General features: G+C 39.8%; 3 protein-coding genes across 3 annotated transcripts in view; 1 reads left to right on the forward strand and 2 right to left on the reverse strand.

Annotated features, from left to right (window-relative positions):
• Positions 1-3,778: 3,778 nt before the first annotated feature.
• Positions 3,779-9,471, reverse strand: LOC311048712 (translation machinery-associated protein 7). Its single transcript, XM_084061981.1, has 4 exons — positions 9,315-9,471; positions 7,752-7,807; positions 6,559-6,646; positions 3,779-4,590 (listed from the first exon to the last, which is right to left on the reverse strand). The coding sequence occupies exons 1-4, from the start codon at positions 9,328-9,330 to the stop codon at positions 4,556-4,558; spliced, it is 195 nt and encodes a 64-aa protein (XP_083918107.1). The 5' UTR covers positions 9,331-9,471; the 3' UTR covers positions 3,779-4,555.
• A 2,225-nt stretch (positions 9,472-11,696) lies between these two features.
• Positions 11,697-14,887, forward strand: LOC311048691 (protein SPMIP1; the record flags this gene model as incomplete). Its single annotated transcript, XM_084061953.1, has 4 exons — positions 11,697-11,878; positions 12,409-12,556; positions 13,482-13,584; positions 14,769-14,887. The coding sequence occupies 4 exons, from the start codon at positions 11,697-11,699 to the stop codon at positions 14,885-14,887; spliced, it is 552 nt and encodes a 183-aa protein (XP_083918079.1).
• Positions 14,888-16,223: 1,336 nt separating this feature from the next.
• The window catches only part of c1qb (complement component 1, q subcomponent, B chain), a 6,467-nt gene continuing 5,026 nt past the window's right edge, over positions 16,224-17,664 (reverse strand). Inside the window, exons 5-6 of the mRNA XM_084062460.1 lie at positions 17,583-17,664; positions 16,224-17,012 (exon numbers count right to left, since the gene is read on the reverse strand). The exon at positions 17,583-17,664 is cut by the window's right edge and continues 153 nt beyond it. Of these exons, the coding sequence (XP_083918586.1) occupies positions 17,611-17,664 (54 nt within the window). The 3' untranslated portion in view covers positions 16,224-17,012; positions 17,583-17,610. The remainder of the gene's footprint in view (positions 17,013-17,582) is intronic.

A 17,664-nucleotide genomic window follows, 5' to 3' on the forward strand; every position in this document is an offset into this window, starting at 1 on the left:
CAACATTGTCATGTTTTATTTGTCTGCCATCTTATGAATATAATATTATGTAGTATCAAATACATACATTTACAGAATCACACATTTATACTGGTTAACCATATTGTAATTTGTGATGGAGGAGTTTTGTGATAAATATAACATTATATGAAACATATCAGTGTCTCTACATCCACACAATTATGACCTTATTTACATCACAGGACATGCTCTGGAAAGTAACTAAATATATTTACTTAAGTACTGTACTTTCCTGGAGTATTTCCAATTGTTTATACGTTTACTTCAACTCAGAATCAGAATCATCTTTATTGTCTCATCACAGGTTTACAGAAAAAGAGAAACAAATGTAAAACTTGTCTTTGTGCAAGTTCTATCACTTTGGTTATTTTCATAGAAAAAAAGAAAACACTCGACATCTCAGAGGCAAATATTGTACGTTTACTCCACTACAATTATTAGAAAACTTTAGTTACTTTGTAGATTTTGATTATTATAAAACACAAATTAACCTCTTCATCCCTATATACATGCCATGATACTTTTACTAAAGTAAAAATGTGAGTATAGGCTACTTTTTCCACCGCTGCGAGGTAGGATCAATATAGAGTATGTATTTGTATGTTCCCCCCAAACTTTGGCCCAAATGTGGAGTGTAGGTTGCCTGGAGTGTGACGTAAAACAATTGATCCATTCTTCATGTCAATATCCAGAACCTTTCATGGAGGAACCATCCCACAAAAGCTCACATCTATGACGCCATCCCTTTCATCTCAGGTGTTTGTGGCACAAAGAAGAATCCACTTTGTTGGACACATAGACCAATTATTTGTTTACTAACATTGAGACTGGACGCACAGGTGATTGCTTCACGCAATCAATTCCCAACCTGTTATTTCGGGCTGCGCTGGTTTCAGCACACCCCAACCCCCTCTTGTGTGTTGGCTAGTGAGGCGCGTCCTAGCGAGACCTGATAGAATGGGTTTCATTGCGCGCATACTGGTTGCACGCATACTGGTTCTTATCAGTGTGACGTCGTCTGTTAAGGGGTCTATTGTCCCAGAGCAGAAGATATTCCTCTGTGGAGACTACCATCAGGGACGTGCACAGATAGACTCTAGGTGGTGCTAGAGCAACCTGCCCTTTGCCCTCTTGACCAGAAGTGCCCTTTTGAAGTGTGCCCAGTTTACAGCAGGGGTCTTCAACAGGGGGTCCGGGACCCCTAGGGGGTCCTCAGAGTTACTACAGGCGGTCCGCCAAATCTTTATGTGATGTGATTTTTCTTTTTACCATAACCACTCAAAACCTAGCATCCCTTTTCTGAGGAGAACTTTAGCCAAAAATAGCAGATCTACAAGCTCACAACGCCTCGCGCTGCGAGGCGTTGTGAGCTTGTAGATCTGCTATTTTTGGCAAAGAGGTATAGGTGTAGAGGGGAAAAAAGAGCAGACCAAGTAAACAAAAAAAGTATAATTTACTTGAGCACCTGCCCCTCAAAATGTCTGTGCACGCCCCTGACTACCATGTCCATCAAGAGGAACCAGAGAGACTACCATGTCCATCAAGAGGAACCAGAACCCCATTTGGATGCTATCAATGCATTGAATAGGAGATTATCACGGTTTCTCAGACCATTGAATGGGCAAAGTAGGAGACATACTGACCTACCCACCATTTATCAGACCATTCATTGGGTGTTATATGAAGACATAAGTAAACTTAGTATAGGATCATAGAATACAGACAGTGTAGTGTCTCAGTAAACTATAGGATCATAGAATACAGAGACAGTGTAGTGTCTCAGTAAACTATAGGATCATAGAATACAGAGACGGTGTAGTGTCTCAGTAAACTATAGGATCATAGAATACAGAGACAGTGTAGTGTCTCAGTAAACTATAGGATCATAGAATACAGAGACAGTGTAGTGTCTCAGTAAACTATAGGATCATAGAATACAGAGACAGTGTAGTGTCTCAGTAAACTATAGGATCATAGAATACAGAGACAGTGTAGTGTCTCAGTAAACTATAGGATCATAGAATACAGAGAGACAGTGTAGTGTCTCAGTAAACTATAGGATCATAGAATACAGAGACAGTGTAGTGTCTCAGTAAACTATAGGATCATAGAATACAGAGACAGTGTAGTTTCTCAGTAAACTATAGGATCATAGAATACAGAGACAGTGTAGTGTCTCAGTAAACTATAGGATCATAGAATACAGAGAGACAGTGTAGTGTCTCAGTAAACTATAGGATCATAGAATACAGAGACAGTGTAGTGTCTCAGTAAACTATAGGATCATAGAATACAGAGACAGTGTAGTGTCTCAGTAAACTATAGGATCATAGAATACAGAGACAGTGTAGTGTCTCAGTAAACTATAGGATCATAGAATACAGAGACAGTGTAGTGTCTCAGTAAACTATAGGATCATAGAATACACAGAGACAGTGTAGTGTCTCAGTAAACTATAGGATCATAGAATACAGAGACAGTGTAGTGTCTCAGTAAAGTATAGGATCATAGAATACAGAGACAGTGTAGTGTCTCAGTAAACTATAGGATCATAAAATACAGAGACAGTGTAGTGTCTCAGTAAACTATAGGATCATAGAATACAGAGACAGTGTAGTGTCTCAGTAAACTATAGGATCATAGAATACAGAGACAGTGTAGTGTCTCAGTAAACTCGGATCACAGGTAAACAATGAACCTGAATTGTCGAATCTGTCTCAACAATATACTATCAAAAATAAATATCCTATACATGTGTAAATTGATACTATAGGATGTCAGGAGGTCAACAGATGAACCTGGCATCCGTCTAAACACTATACTTGTTTTGAGGTTTCTGACTGCAGTCGTCACAGTGGAGGACAGTAACTAAGTACATTTATTCTAAGTGTACATAACAACAATCTCAAGGTGCTTTTACTTAAGTATTTCCATGTTTCAATACTTGATATTTGTACTCCAACTCTAACATCCATTAATTGAAAACTTTAGTTACGAGTTACTTTGTAGATTTAGGTTTTATACAACAAAAAGAAAAAACACATTAACCAATTAACTTCCGCCCAAACCGGAAGAGTTGCAAAAGAGAGACTTACGTTGGAGGACATTCAAGATAAACACGTTACATAGCATTCTCTATATTATATTATTATTATTATTATATTCTCATAGCGTTCTCTCACTATTAACATCAGATCTCACACGAAAAAAAAATAAAATAAAATAAAATACCCGATTCAGAGCAAGTCCCATAGGGAGAGGGTCTTTATCTGCGGTGGACCCAGGATGGAGTTATGACATGTTGCTACTGTGTCACTCGTGCTAGGCTATCATAACATTATAAAAAAAGCTAAGAAAAACGTTGGGTGAAATTCTCCTTTAAGCTCGACCCGATGAAGACGTACTGACATCTAAATGTTGTCACGTTATGTTTGTTAGCCTGTAATTACAAACTGTTTCTCCAGTACCTTCCTCCTTCACAGTAACCAGTTCCTCTACAGAAGCACCGGAGCAGCATACATTTGGCTCGAGGCGCGGCCCTGTGGAACCCCTTTACTCCCCGACCAATGAAGCCCTTTCTTATTACTTAGGCCGTTTCTAAAATAGCCGATCTACAAGCTCACAGCGCTTATAGATCGTCTATTTTCAGTTACACCGCAGCACTAATAGATAACAGCTCAGGAATGTATTTTCCACACTTGTACGGGATATCATAGGTTAATGAATTAAAAAATATATATATACACCACGCAGTAAATACAAAAAAAAACGTTTTATTGATACGGTATCTGCTTTACAACAACAAAAACTAATTTCAACTAAAGCCCAGGTGGTTCAGTTTCTGCCTCTTAAACACTTTAAATAAAGATGAATAAAACAGGACAGGATGTGAATGTTGTTCATACATACATACATTACAAACTGAACATGGATCCATACGTGTTCTGATAAGGAGGAGTTTAAGACCCACAGAGTTAAGCCTGATATATACCTTAGTGGCCAGCATGAAAAACATCCCATCCACTGGTAATGTAGATCAGATGTTTTCGGTGCACATCATCATCATCAGAAGTCATTTAGCAGGTTTTGGTAGAACATGTGTGTTGGAACAGATCATTAATTTATACACTAACGTCTCCATGTAATTATTCTTGTTGTAACACTTTCCTTTGTGACATAACTAAACAAACTTAATGTTCAGTCATACTTATTTATGTATGTAGATCTGCATGTTGGGCTGGGAGGGGTCATACATGTACGTACAGTAAGGGCAGGGTGTGGGCTTAGGATCAGAGGGGCTGGTTTATCCTGGCAACCAGACGGGCATCATGTGGGCATGATGTGGGCATCATGTGGGCATGATGTGGGCATCATGTGGGCATCAGTGTGGGCATGATGTGGGCATAACGTGGGCATAACATGGGCAAAACATGGGCATGATGTGGGCATCATGTGGGCATAACATGGGCATGATGTGGGCAGAAACTAGGGGTAAAAGGAACTCTGGAGCAAAGTCAGCATCATCTTCACATCTTCACTTCTTGCCTGATTTCTTGATTCCACCTGACGCTGCAGATGAAAAATAAATGTAATAAAGAGAAGAGGAGAGAGAACAAAGTTACAGAGGTTTATAATGTGTTTATAATGTTTAAATAAATGTAAATAAAGAGAAGAGGAGAGAGAACAAAGTTACAGAGGTTTATAATGTGTTTATAATGTTTAAATAAATGAAATAAAGAGAAGAGGAGAGAGAACAAAGTTACAGAGGTTTACAATGTGTTTATAATGTTTAAATAAATGTAATAAAGAGAAGAGGAGAGAGAACAAAGTTACAGAGGTTTATAATGTGTTTATAATGTTTAAATAAATGTAATAAAGAGAAGAGGAGAGAGAACAAAGTTACAGAGGTATATAATGTGTTTATAATGTTTAAATAAATGTAATAAAGAGAAGAGGAGAGAGAACAAAGTTACAGAGGTTTATAATGTGTCTATAATGTTTAAATAAATGTAATAAAGAGAAGAGGAGAGAGAACAAAGTTACAGAGGTTTATAATGTGTCTATAATGTTTAAATAAATGTAATAAAGAGAAGAGGAGAGAGAACAAAGTTACAGAGGTTTATAATGTGTTTATAATGTTTAAATAAATGTAATAAAGAGAAGAGGAGAGAGAACAAAGTTACAGAGGTTTATAATGTGTTTATAATGTTCAAATAAATGTAATAAAGAGAAGAGGAGAGAGAACAAAGTTACAGAGGTTTATAATGTGTCTATAATGTTTAAATAAATGAAATAAAGAGAAGAGGAGAGAGAACAAAGTTACAGAGGTTTGCTCTGCCTCCTCCACAATTTGAAATGAAGCCACATTAAATGTAAAGTGCAATACACAGCGTGTGCATGGAGCACATATTTATATGTTCAAAGACGGGCCGTAAAAAACGAAATTAAACTAGCTTTAGTTTCTGCAAATCCTCGCTGTGCATTTACCAGCTTGATGACACAGGAACGCATTGCCTACTTGTTGTCAATTATTTGTATGAACTCTTGTTTTATTGGATCTTGTTTATTTGATACACTTATTTGTTTTAGCTCTTGCTCATTTGATTTTCCTATTTTGTCTCATCAGTTTAATAAAGTAGGTAGCTGATATATTGCACTTATTAGGTATACTCTTAGTTGCTTGTTTTAGAAGAGAATTCACTTCAGACTTCTGGTGATTAGTAGTTTAGTTCCCTACCTGTGTTGAATGCACTTATTGTAAGTAGCTTTGGTAAAAGCGTCTGCTAAATGACTGTAATGTAATGTAATGTAATAGAGTGCAGAAGTCCTGACATCACTCGTTCATCCCCAGGTTCGTAAAGTAATGTCTCTATGGAGAATAACATTGGGTCATCATAGAATCGTCTCATATAAGAATTGTGGTCCAAAAATAAACAAACTGTTTCGGCGATATTGTCAGGGAGGCTCTGTATGGTTTATAATAGTCAGTCAATTATTTTGATACAGTCTGTTTCTGGAGAAAATTTAACTCATTCGGCGGAAGTAACATTAATGTTTTCTCACCGTCAGTTGATGCTTCATATCCATAAGAGTCAAACCGTCAGGGTCACTTGTTTATTTTTGGAACACAGTTCTTTTTTGACGCGATATTAAAGATATTAAACACGTCTATGGGGATTCAGAACGGGGTGGAAAACCGCGAACCAGGTAGACAAACCTAGGATGTGTAAAATGACGTCAGACTTCGGTGCTCTATATGCCAGATCATTTAAAATATGTTAATGAGCTGTATGCCATAGTCATCAAGATTAAAACAACACATAGGTTTTAAATATTTCACTTTATGCGAAATGAACCAAGAATATATTAGTTTCACGTTTTAAATTATGTTACGGAGGAAAATTGGATTCCAATTAAAACATTGCAAAAGTAGCAGATCTACAAGCTCAACACGGGTCGCTTGGTGCCACGTTTCGAGCTTGTAGATCTGCTACTTCACGTAGGACAAAGAACATGGAGATAAGAGGTTGTTCTCACTAAGAGGTCCTTTTCCTGCTGCTTTGGCCTTCAACGCCTCCATGGCCTTCTGGTCGTCTTTCTGCTTCTGCTTAAAGGCCATGTCGTCCTACACAACACACACACCACACACACCACACACACACACACACACACACACACACACACACACACACACACACACACACACACACACACACACACACACACACAGTTTTCAGTCTATGTATCAAGGTTGAGAACCCCTGATATTATAGCAACATACGTTTTTTTCAAAAAACTGTTAGGATAACAGTAAAGATAAAAAGATTTAAGTTAAAAATGTTCGCTTTATATATATATATATATTAATGCTGTCAAAATGACATCACTAACGGCCAAACTTTCATTTTTCAACAGACTGTTACACTTAGTAGAACTCTCGTACAGAACACTTAGTAGAACCCGTAAGGGTCCATTTGGTTTCATTTTACAATCTCTAGAGTTATAGATCTATAAGGATCCATTTGGTTACATTTTACACTCAATAGTTATAGATCTAAGGATCCATTTGGTTACATTTTACACTCAATAGTTATAGATCTAAGGATCCATTTGGTTACATTTTACACTCAATAGTTATAGATCTAAGGATCCATTTGGTTACATTTTACACTCTAAAGAGTTAAAGATCTATAAGGGTCCATTTGGTTACATTTTACACTCTAAAGAGTTATAGATCTATAAGGGTCCATTTGGTTACATTTTACACTCTAAAGAGTTATAGATCTATAAGGGTCCATTTGGTTACATTTTACACTCTCCATCATTTAGCTGGGGACCACCTGGAACCCCCGCAAGGACCAATAGTGGTCCCCGGACCACTAGTTGAGAACTAATAATATTACTGTATGATATGCTATTATAATACCACTGCTTCTATATATGTTTAATGTCAAAGAGAGAGCGTACACATGGAATCTGAAATACTATAAAAATAGTATAAAAATATATATAATAATATAATATGAATATTTTCGGAATGAACCAAAAAAAAAAAAGGCTTCCGATCTGTGGAACCACAAAATGGACGCCGCTGCTGAACCCAGTATGGATGCTGGGGTTCAAGCTGTTAAATATGATATTTATAACCGTCTCAGTCCATTGATATTTTTAACCCTGGTGTAAATATATCATGCACACTGTGTGCATATTTTACATCAACTGTATCTTACATCATCCACATCCTTGTTCTGTTTCTTGGGGGCCTTCAGGGGCTTCTTTTTACCACCTAGAGAAACATATATATATATATATTAATATGAACATGATAACCCTCCATATTAAAACCCATTAAGACCTGAGGCCGATTTCTAAAAATGTTTTCTAAATCCTTAACATTTTGAAAAAAAAATGTAAAAAATATTTTTTCACGATTTTTCAAAAAAAATATCAGATCTACAAGCTCATGGCGCGGCACTCGGTGCCGCGCCATGAGCTTGTAGATCTGATATTTTTGAATAGCCAAAGAAATCTTAAGTGACAGGTGTTAATGGGTTAATGACATGACACAGACAGACAGACAGACAGACATTTGGCCGTGGACTAGGGCTGGGTCTGAATAATCGAATATTCTAATAATCGTTTGTAGGATAAAAATGTAATATTCAAAATAAACATGGATATATATTTATATTTTTTTAAGTTCTGTTGCAAAGGCTATATTGTCATCTTAACCCTGCCCATAGTAATAATTACATTTTAGAGGATACCTAGTATGGCTGTAATATTTATTTATTCTCTATTTTGCCTTTACAGGAAGTCATTCCAAATTTTATTTTAGGGACTTTTGATATAACAAATGAAAGTAAACAATTCTCCAGAACAATTTCAGCCAAACAAACAAACAAACAAACAAACAAACAAACCCCACGGCAAAAAAATGGAAAAAGGGGTGTTGTCAAATATTCTAATAATAATCGATATGAATAGAATTATTTTCATTTTGGTCACGGACCCCCATCTGACAATGTTTCATGTCACACAGGGACCCCCATCTGACAATGTTTCATGCCACACAGGGACCCCCAGAAGAGAATGTTTCATGCCACACAGGGACCCCCAGAAGAGAATGTTTCATGCCACACAGGGACCCCCAGAAGAGAATGTTTCATGCCACACAGGGACCCCCAGAAGAGATTTGTTCAAATAAAAGGCCAACATTATTCAACATTTTCTGTATCTTTCAGAAATATTCAAAAATAGTGAATATTTTTTAATAACCAACATTTTAAATGGATAAAGTGGTTAAAATTATTGTGATGCTGAATTAACTGGTTAGGCTGGGGACCCCCTGATGCTGTATTAACTGAATGCTGGGGACCCCCTGATTCTGTATTAACTGGTTAGGCTGGGGACCCCCTGATGCTGTATTAACTGGTTAGGCTGAGGACCCCCTGATGTTTAACCCCCTGTTAAACATATTAACATCATGTTAACATGAACATTAAACATACTAACATCATGTTAACATGAACATTAAACATATTAACATCATGTTAACATGAACATTAAACATACTAACATCATGTTAACATGAACATTAAACATATTAACATCATGTTAACATTAAACATACTAACATACAAACATCATGTTAACATGAACATTAAACATACTAACATCATGTTAACATGAATATGAATGAAACACATTAATAACATGCGACACACGTTGAGCTACATGTTAGCATCATGCTAACACAGAGAACATGACTCAGAGGTTGATAATAAACTCACCGTCTCTTCCAGACATTATGAATAAACTGATTAATTAATGTAAACTATAAACACTTTAAATAGTATTAAATACTAATACTAATAATAATAATGAGTAATAAATGTCTCGCGCTGCTGTAGAGAAGAGCGTTCTGCTGACTGAGCCGTGAACCGGATGTAGTTGAAAGAAAGACTTTCCGGCTTCCGGCGGAGCGTTAAGTTGACGAGAGTGAGCTGAAGTAACTTCCGGTTGTGCGGATTTTCAGAATAAAGGTTACTGGAGGACAAAATGTTAATTATGAAACATTTATTATTTGTTAATTATTAAACAGTTTTAATTGATACTGTACTTAATTACTGTACTTATTGATGATCAGTGATCAATTATGAACAATCCCTGCCGTTTTTAATCTTATTCTTATTATTTTATTTTAATCCTCGATTTAATACCTTTTTATCAGGTTTTTTTGTTTAGTTTTTGTGAGCTTGTAGATCATTGTGTGTGTGTGTGTGTGTGTGTGTGTGTGTGTGTGTGTGTGTGTGTGTGTGTGTGTGTGTGTGTGTGTGTGTGTGTGTGTGTGTGTGTGCGTGTGCGTGTGCGTGCGTGCGTGCGAGTGAAATAGAGAGAGAGAGAGAGAGAGAGAGAGAGAGAGAGAGAGAGAGAGAGAGAGAGAGAGAGAGAGAGAGAGACCCTCTCATGTTTCTCTGTGTTGTGGGTCATTTGATCTACCGTTCATTTTCACTGAAGAAGAGAAGAGAAGAGAAGAGAAGAGAAGAGAAGAGAAGAGAAGAGAAGAGAAGAGAAGAGAAGAGAAGAGAAGAGAAGAGAAGAGAAGAGAAGAGAAGAGAAGAGAAGAGACAGAACTAAAGGTAGGGACAAATGTGGAGTACACACACACACACACACACACACACACACACACACACACACACACACACACACACACACACACACACACACACACACACACACACACATGTTCGCTGGTGAAATCCCACATTATTGCACAGAAAAAGAATTGGACAATTTGTCTTCTATTGTATATTCATACATTATATATTCTATTGTATTCATTGTATCTTTATGGCCTTTTGGCTGTAAAGTTTGTGACTTTGTTTTAAAGCCAACAAAACACAGAGACGCACGTTTCTGCCTCCTCCAGTGTGGTGTTATGAGGAAATTGGTGACCTGCCGAAATGTGTGACCATCTTGTGGGACTTAACGTCCATGTTGGAGCGTGATGAACAACCGAGTGGCATTTATGCCACGTATCACATGACCTAAACGTTAAGGCCACAACAGGTCACATATTTCAACAGGTCACCAGTTTCACCGTAACACGGAGGACAGAGGAGGAAGGAGTATTGGATCTGGCTGTAGTGACACTAACCTCGCATTACCAGTCTTTCCACCTCGGAGGAAAGCCTGGTATTAGTTATTAATGGCCCCTGTGATCCGGTCTAGGCCACGCCTATTGTTTTGGTTCCCCCTGTTTGTTTGCCCAATCCCTATTTAAATGGAATACTAAGTCCCTGTGGGATAACAAAGCTAGACAGACGCTAAATAGTCTCCGGAAAGTACACTCACATTTATATTATAACTAGGACCAGGAGACCTGGTACTGCCAGACCCCTAGTGGTTGATGGAAAAGAGGGACAAAATAGATCTCTGTATGTGTCTGTCTGTGTCCCTTTTATGCCCATATATGGACAAAAGAGGGACAAAAGAGGGACGAAAGAGGGACAGACAAAGCCTCATGTAGGCCGACCCTCTGGGTCTGGCAAAAATAAGCTAAACTACGCCGCATGTGGTTCTCATGTCCATCTAAATGTGGTTCTCATGAGGTTCTCATGTCCATCTAAATGTGGTTCTCATGTGGTTCTCATGTCCATCTAAATGTGGTTCTCATGAGGTTCTCATGTCCATCTAAATGTGGTTCTCATGAGGTTCTCATGTCCATCTACATGAGGTTCTCATGAGGTTCTCATGTCCATCTACATGAGGTTCTCATGAGGTTCTCATGTCCATCTAGATGTGGTTCTCATGAGGTTCTCATGAGGTTCTCATGTGGTTCTCATGAGGTTCTCATGTCCATCTAGATGAGGTTCTCATGTGGTTCTCATGTCCATCTAGATGTGGTTCTCATGAGGTTCTCATGAGGTTCTCATGTGGTTCTCATGAGGTTCTCATGTCCATCTACATGAGGTTCTCATGAGGTTCTCATGTCCATCTAGATGTGGTTCTCATGAGGTTCTCATGAGGTTCTCATGTGGTTCTCATGAGGTTCTCATGTCCATCTAGATGTGGTTCTCATGAGGTTCTCATGAGGTTCTCATGTGGTTCTCATGAGGTTCTCATGTCCATCTAGATGAGGTTCTCATGTGGTTCTCATGTCCATCTAGATGAGGACCCTGATGACCACCCAGAAGCAGAACTGCTACAGAGAGCAGATCCACAAGGAGATGATGAGTCGTCTGCTGTGGAAGAGCAGGTTCTCCAAAGACTATCCCACCTGCTTCATCCCCAGACACCAGACCTCCAGAGAGACCAGACTGCTGGCCCCCAGACCCCCTGCTAACACCTGGTAGGAGAGCGGTTAGGGCGTACATGGTATGGTACATGGTATGGTACATGGTATGGTACATGGTATGGTACATGGTATGGTACATGGTATGGTACATGGTATGGTACACGGTATGGTACACGGTATGGTACACGGTATGGTACACGGTATGGTACATGGTATGGTACATGGTATGGTACATGGTATGGTACATGGTATGGTACATGGTATGGTACATGGTATGGTACATGGTATGGTACATGGTATGGTACATGGTATGGTACATGGTATGGTACACGGTATGGTACATATACCATGTACCATACCATGTCGGTCGGTAATGTGAGTGAGTGTATGGCTTACCGCCGGACGGTAGTCAGCAGTGAGTGAGCTAGAGCTTAACATTAAGTAAACTCAACACAACTATTAATATGTTAATAGTTTCTATGTATGTTTAAGTTATTTGTCACATATGTACTGTGAAGTCTAAAAGGCAAACAGATGTTTTTATTTTATTCATAATGTCCCAATGTTCCCCCCCCCCCATCCAGGAGTGTCCTGCCTCCCGTTACCAAGGAAACAGAGAAGCACAGAGACCACCCGACTCCTCCTGTTGCTGCGGCAACGGTGGGGCGGAACCTCACTGAGGTTCCACTGATGAGACCAGTGTCTCCCCCTAGCAACCACATCCTGTACCATGTAAATATCCCCCTAGCAACCACATCCTGTACCATGTAAATATCCCCCTAGCAACCACATCCTGTACCATGTCAATATCCCCCTAGCAACCACATCCTGTACCATGTAAATATCCCCCTAGCAACCACATCCTGTACCATGTAAATATCCCCCTAGCAACCACATCCTGTACCATGTAAATATCCCCCTCGCAACCACATCCTGTACCATGTAAATATCCCCCTAGCAACCACATCCTGTACCATGTAAATATCCCCCTAGCAACCACATCCTGTACCATGTAAATATCCCCCTAGCAACCACATCCTGTACCATGTCAATATCCCCCTAGCAACCACATCCTGTACCATGTAAATATCCCCCTAGCAACCACATCCTGTACCATGTAAATATCTCCCTAGCAACCACATCCTGTACCATGTAAATATCCCCCTAGCAACCACATCCTGTACCATGTAAATATCCCCCTAGCAACCACATCCTGTACCATGTAAATATCCCCCTAGCAACCACATCCTGTACCATGTAAATATCCCCCTAGCAACCACATCCTGTACCATGTAAATATCCCCCTAGCAACCACATCCTGTACCATGTAAATATCCCCCTAGCAACCACATCCTGTACCATGTAAATATCTCCCTAGCAACCACATCCTGTACCATGTAAATATCCCCCTAGCAACCACATCCTGTACCATGTAAATATCCCCCTAGCAACCACATCCTGTACCATGTAAATATCCCCCTAGCAACCACATCCTGTACCATGTAAATATCCCCCTAGCAACCACATCCTGTACCATGTCAATATCCCCCTAGCAACTGTCTGTCTGTCTGTCTGTCTGTCTGTCTGTCTGTCTGTCTGTCTGTCTGTCTGTCTGTCTGTCTGTCTGTCTGTCTACTAATCTCCCTTTGGCCTTCAGGGGAAGGGGCGGAGCCTATACCTCAAGAGGCGGGACCAAAAACGACCAGAGGAGAAATATGACTTTCCTCTGATTTCCTCCTGGGAGTATGGATGGAAACTAGGTATGAATTATAAACTATATAAACTAAGTGTAAACTAGGTATGAATTATAAACTATATAAACTAAGTGTAAACTAGGTATGAATTATAAACTATATAAACTAAGTGTAAACTAGGTATGAATTATAAACTATAAACTATAAACTAAGTGTAAACTAGGTAGGATGGATGGATGGTAGGTAGGATGGATGGATGGATGGATGGATATTTTTAGCGGCGCTAGCCGCTCTATACCTTTAGGTATAGAGCGGATATTAGCCCTCTATGCCTGGCTTTTGCGTCAACGTTCTGATTGGTCAGGTGCGCCAACGTTCTGATTGGTCAGGTGCGTCAACGTTCTGATTGGTCAGGTGCGCCAAAGTTGTGATTGGTCACTATTCATGACATCACTATGATGTCATGAATATAGAATTCGATGTCTATATAAACGATGACAATGACTTCATCTTATTATTCATTTGGCTAAAGTCTCCGTCTAGGTAAGTTATTTAAAGTTAATATGACGAATAGAAAGAGAAAGATACAAGAACAGATGAAGGGTGAATGTATAGAAAGTCTGAGTTCGGGACCCAGTCATCCGTTATGACAGAATGGTTTGATAGAGACGATCGAGAATCCAAGAGTCCGTTAAGGTTCTGATTGGTCAGGCCCGTCAAGGTTCTGATTGGTCAGGCCCGTCAAGGTTGTGATTTGTCAGGCAAGGGGACTATTCATGACATCACTATGATGTCAAGGTTTATTTTTTATTTCCTCATGTTTTTTTTTGTATATATTTTTATTTGGCTAAAGTCTCCTTCTAGGTAAGTTATTTAAAGTTAGATCCTCAATTTAACTTTATCTTTCGTCGACGCTCTGATTGGTCAGACCCGTCAACAAAGTGATTGGTCAAGCTTCACATGACACATGGCTATAAACACATTATAAACACATATCGATGACATAATGTATTCAAAGGCGCCGCTACCTTCACACAGGGTGTGATTTTTTAATTGGAATTGGACATCTGAATACTTTTGTGACATAGAATGGCGAAGTACGCCATTAATTTACAAAAAAAATAGAATACGGAGATAATAGATGTCTTATCTCCGTATGTGTGTGTGTGTGTGTGTGTGTGTGTGTGTGTGTGTGTGTGTATGTGTGTGTGTGTGTGTGTGTGTGTGTGTGTGTGTGTGTGTGTGCATAGGTGAATACGGTGTCAACTACAGATCTCCAGCGAGTGGAAAGTCGTCCGTCGTGAAGAACACGTTCTACGCCAAGAATGGAATCTTCACCGTTCCCTCAGCTACTGACACACTGGGCTGAATGTCTGTCTGTCTGTCTGTCTGTCTGTCTGTCTGTCTGTCTGTCTGTCTGTCTGTCTGTCTGTCTGTCTGTCTGTCTGTCTGTCTGTCTGTCTGTCTGTCTGACTGGGCTGATGAAACCCCTGAAACGTGGAACTGCATTAAAAAGTGTTCAAACAAACTTACCAATTCTGTCTCCACTTAAACGTTGAGTCCATTTCAAGCTCACTTACTTTCCTTAATGGGAACACTCTGAGCCCCCCCCCCCCCCCCCCCCCCCCCCACCTCAAATACTATGAGCCCCCACCTCACGTCTCAAATACACTTGTTGGCCAGAAAATAAAATATTTCACCGGGAGGAAAATCGTTAAGGCGTTAAGGAGAACTCCTTCTAACTCTATGGACCAGAGCTAAAGTAACATAGCGTTAAGTTGAACTCCTTTGAAATAGGCCCCAGGCCCATTGCAAGTTGCTGTACTCCGTCCTCTACCCTGAGCCATCCCACCCTAGCATCATGAACAGGGGTTAGGTGAGTGCTAGGTGTGAGGTCTAGTATCATCCTAGCATCATGAGCAGGGGTTAGGTGAGTCCTAGGTGTGAGGTCTAGTATCATCCTAGCATCATGAGCAGGGGTTAGGTGAGTCCTAGGTGTGAGGTCTAGTATCATCCTAGCATCATGAGCAGGGGTTAGGTGAGTCCTAGGTGTGAGGTCTAGTATCATCCTAGCATCATGAACAGGGGTTAGGTGAGTCCTAGGTGTGAGGTCTAGTATCATCCTAGCATCATGAGCAGGGGTTAGGTGAGTTCTAGGTGTGAGGTCTAGTATCATCCTAGCATCATGAGCAGGGGTTAGGTGAGTCCTAGGTGTGAGGTCTAGTATCATCCTAGCATCACGAGTAGGGGTTAGGTGAGTTCTAGGTGTGAGGTCTAGTATCATCCTAGCATCATGAGCAGGGGTTAGGTGAGTTGTAGATGTAAGGTTTAGTGCTGTTCACTCCCCTTTTAGTATAATGGCCTAACTCCCTAGTGTGACTTAGACCAAAATAGGGGCAGATTTAATCCTATTTAAACCTATTTAAATCTCTTATGTTACATAACTGACAGACAGTGTTATTTCTATTTAAATAGTCATAATGTGTTATAAACATTCTGGGTGAAATGATTAAGAAATATCATATAGTTTTGTTTTGGATCAGTTTTAAAAAAAAATCCTGAAAAACGTTTAAAAAATGACTTATGCCATTAGTTTAGCAAGGCGACGAAATGTAACATGACAGATGCTTAAATCAGACAATGATCACACAATGTCAGGAAGTCATATCAGCAACAACCCACTGAATGATGTAGATAATAGAAGCCATGAATTATTTAGCCTTTATTATTTTACAATCATTTGCATGCATTATGACAGAGCAATAGAAGTTATGGATAAACAGTGTGACCTTTGACCTAATCTCATCCATTATGCATTATGACAGAGGAATAGAAGTTATGGATAAACAGTGTGACCTTTGACCTAATCTCATCCATTATGCATTATGACAGAGGAATAGAAGTTATGGATAAACAGTGTGATATGGTGACCTGGTAAACTCCTAATCTCATCCATCACACTCCAGGCCTCCGTCCACCATGCTGTCTGCTATTCATAAGCCGGCTGTTTGATTGTAATTCTATGTTTGGTAAATGTGTAAATGTTTGACCATGATGTCAGGCCGAGGGCGATAGAACAATGAAAACAATGTTGTTAACACAAAAAAAGAAAACAAGCAACGGGAAAGCTAACAAAGATGCTAAAAACTGCATTTGAAATTCTAACAAAGACGTTAGAACTCTCCAGGCCCGGCGCCAGGATGAAATGACTGAGGGTGCAGTTGAAAATTGTGAGGGTGCACACCAGGCACGCTTTTGCGCCCAATAACCGGCGTTCTTTTGTTACTTTATTTCGGTTTTAGGGTTAGGGTTAGGTTAGGCTTATGTTATTTAATTCTTATTTTTGCCTGATTTTACCGGGGGTTTTTTTCAAAATAAACTGAAGGGGCACAATTTGAAACTGAAGGTGCCAGGACCCCTCAGGGACCCCCGTGGCGCCGGGACTGGAACTCTCGTAGATGAGAGGTTGACACACATACACACATTTGTATAACCACACACACACACACACACACACACACACACACACACACACACACACACACACACACACACACACACACACACACACACACACACACACACACAGGGACGTGCACAGATAGACTCTAGGTAGTGGTAGAGCAACCTGCCCTTTGCCCTCTTGACCAGAAGTGCCCTTTTGAGAAAAAAAAAAAAAAAAGTTTTTTTTTCCCAGTTTACAGCAGGGGTCTTCAACAGGGGGTCCTCAGAGTTACTACAGGGGGTCCACCAAATCTTTATGTGATATGATTTTTCTTTTTACCATAACCACTCGAAACCTAGCATCCCTTTTCTGAGGAGAACTTAAGCCAAAAATAGCAGATCTACAAGCCCACAACGCCTCGCGCTGCGAGGCGTTGTGGGCTTGTAGATCGGCTATTTTTGGCAAAGAGGTATAGGTGTAGAGGGGAAAAAATAGCAGACCAAGTAAACAAAAGGTGCGCAAGGTGCCCTTTTTTTTTACTTGGGCACCTGCCCCTCAAAATGTCTGTGCACGCCACTGCACACACACACACACACACACACACACACACACACACACACACACACACACACACACACACACACACACTAGGTGGTAAACAGCATGAATCCAGTGAAGGTGTTGTCGGCCTTTCCTCCACT

Source organism: Gymnoscopelus microlampas (genome assembly GCF_963454915.1).
Source record: "Gymnoscopelus microlampas genome assembly, chromosome: 7".
Lineage (NCBI taxonomy): Eukaryota > Metazoa > Chordata > Actinopteri > Myctophiformes > Myctophidae > Gymnoscopelus > Gymnoscopelus microlampas.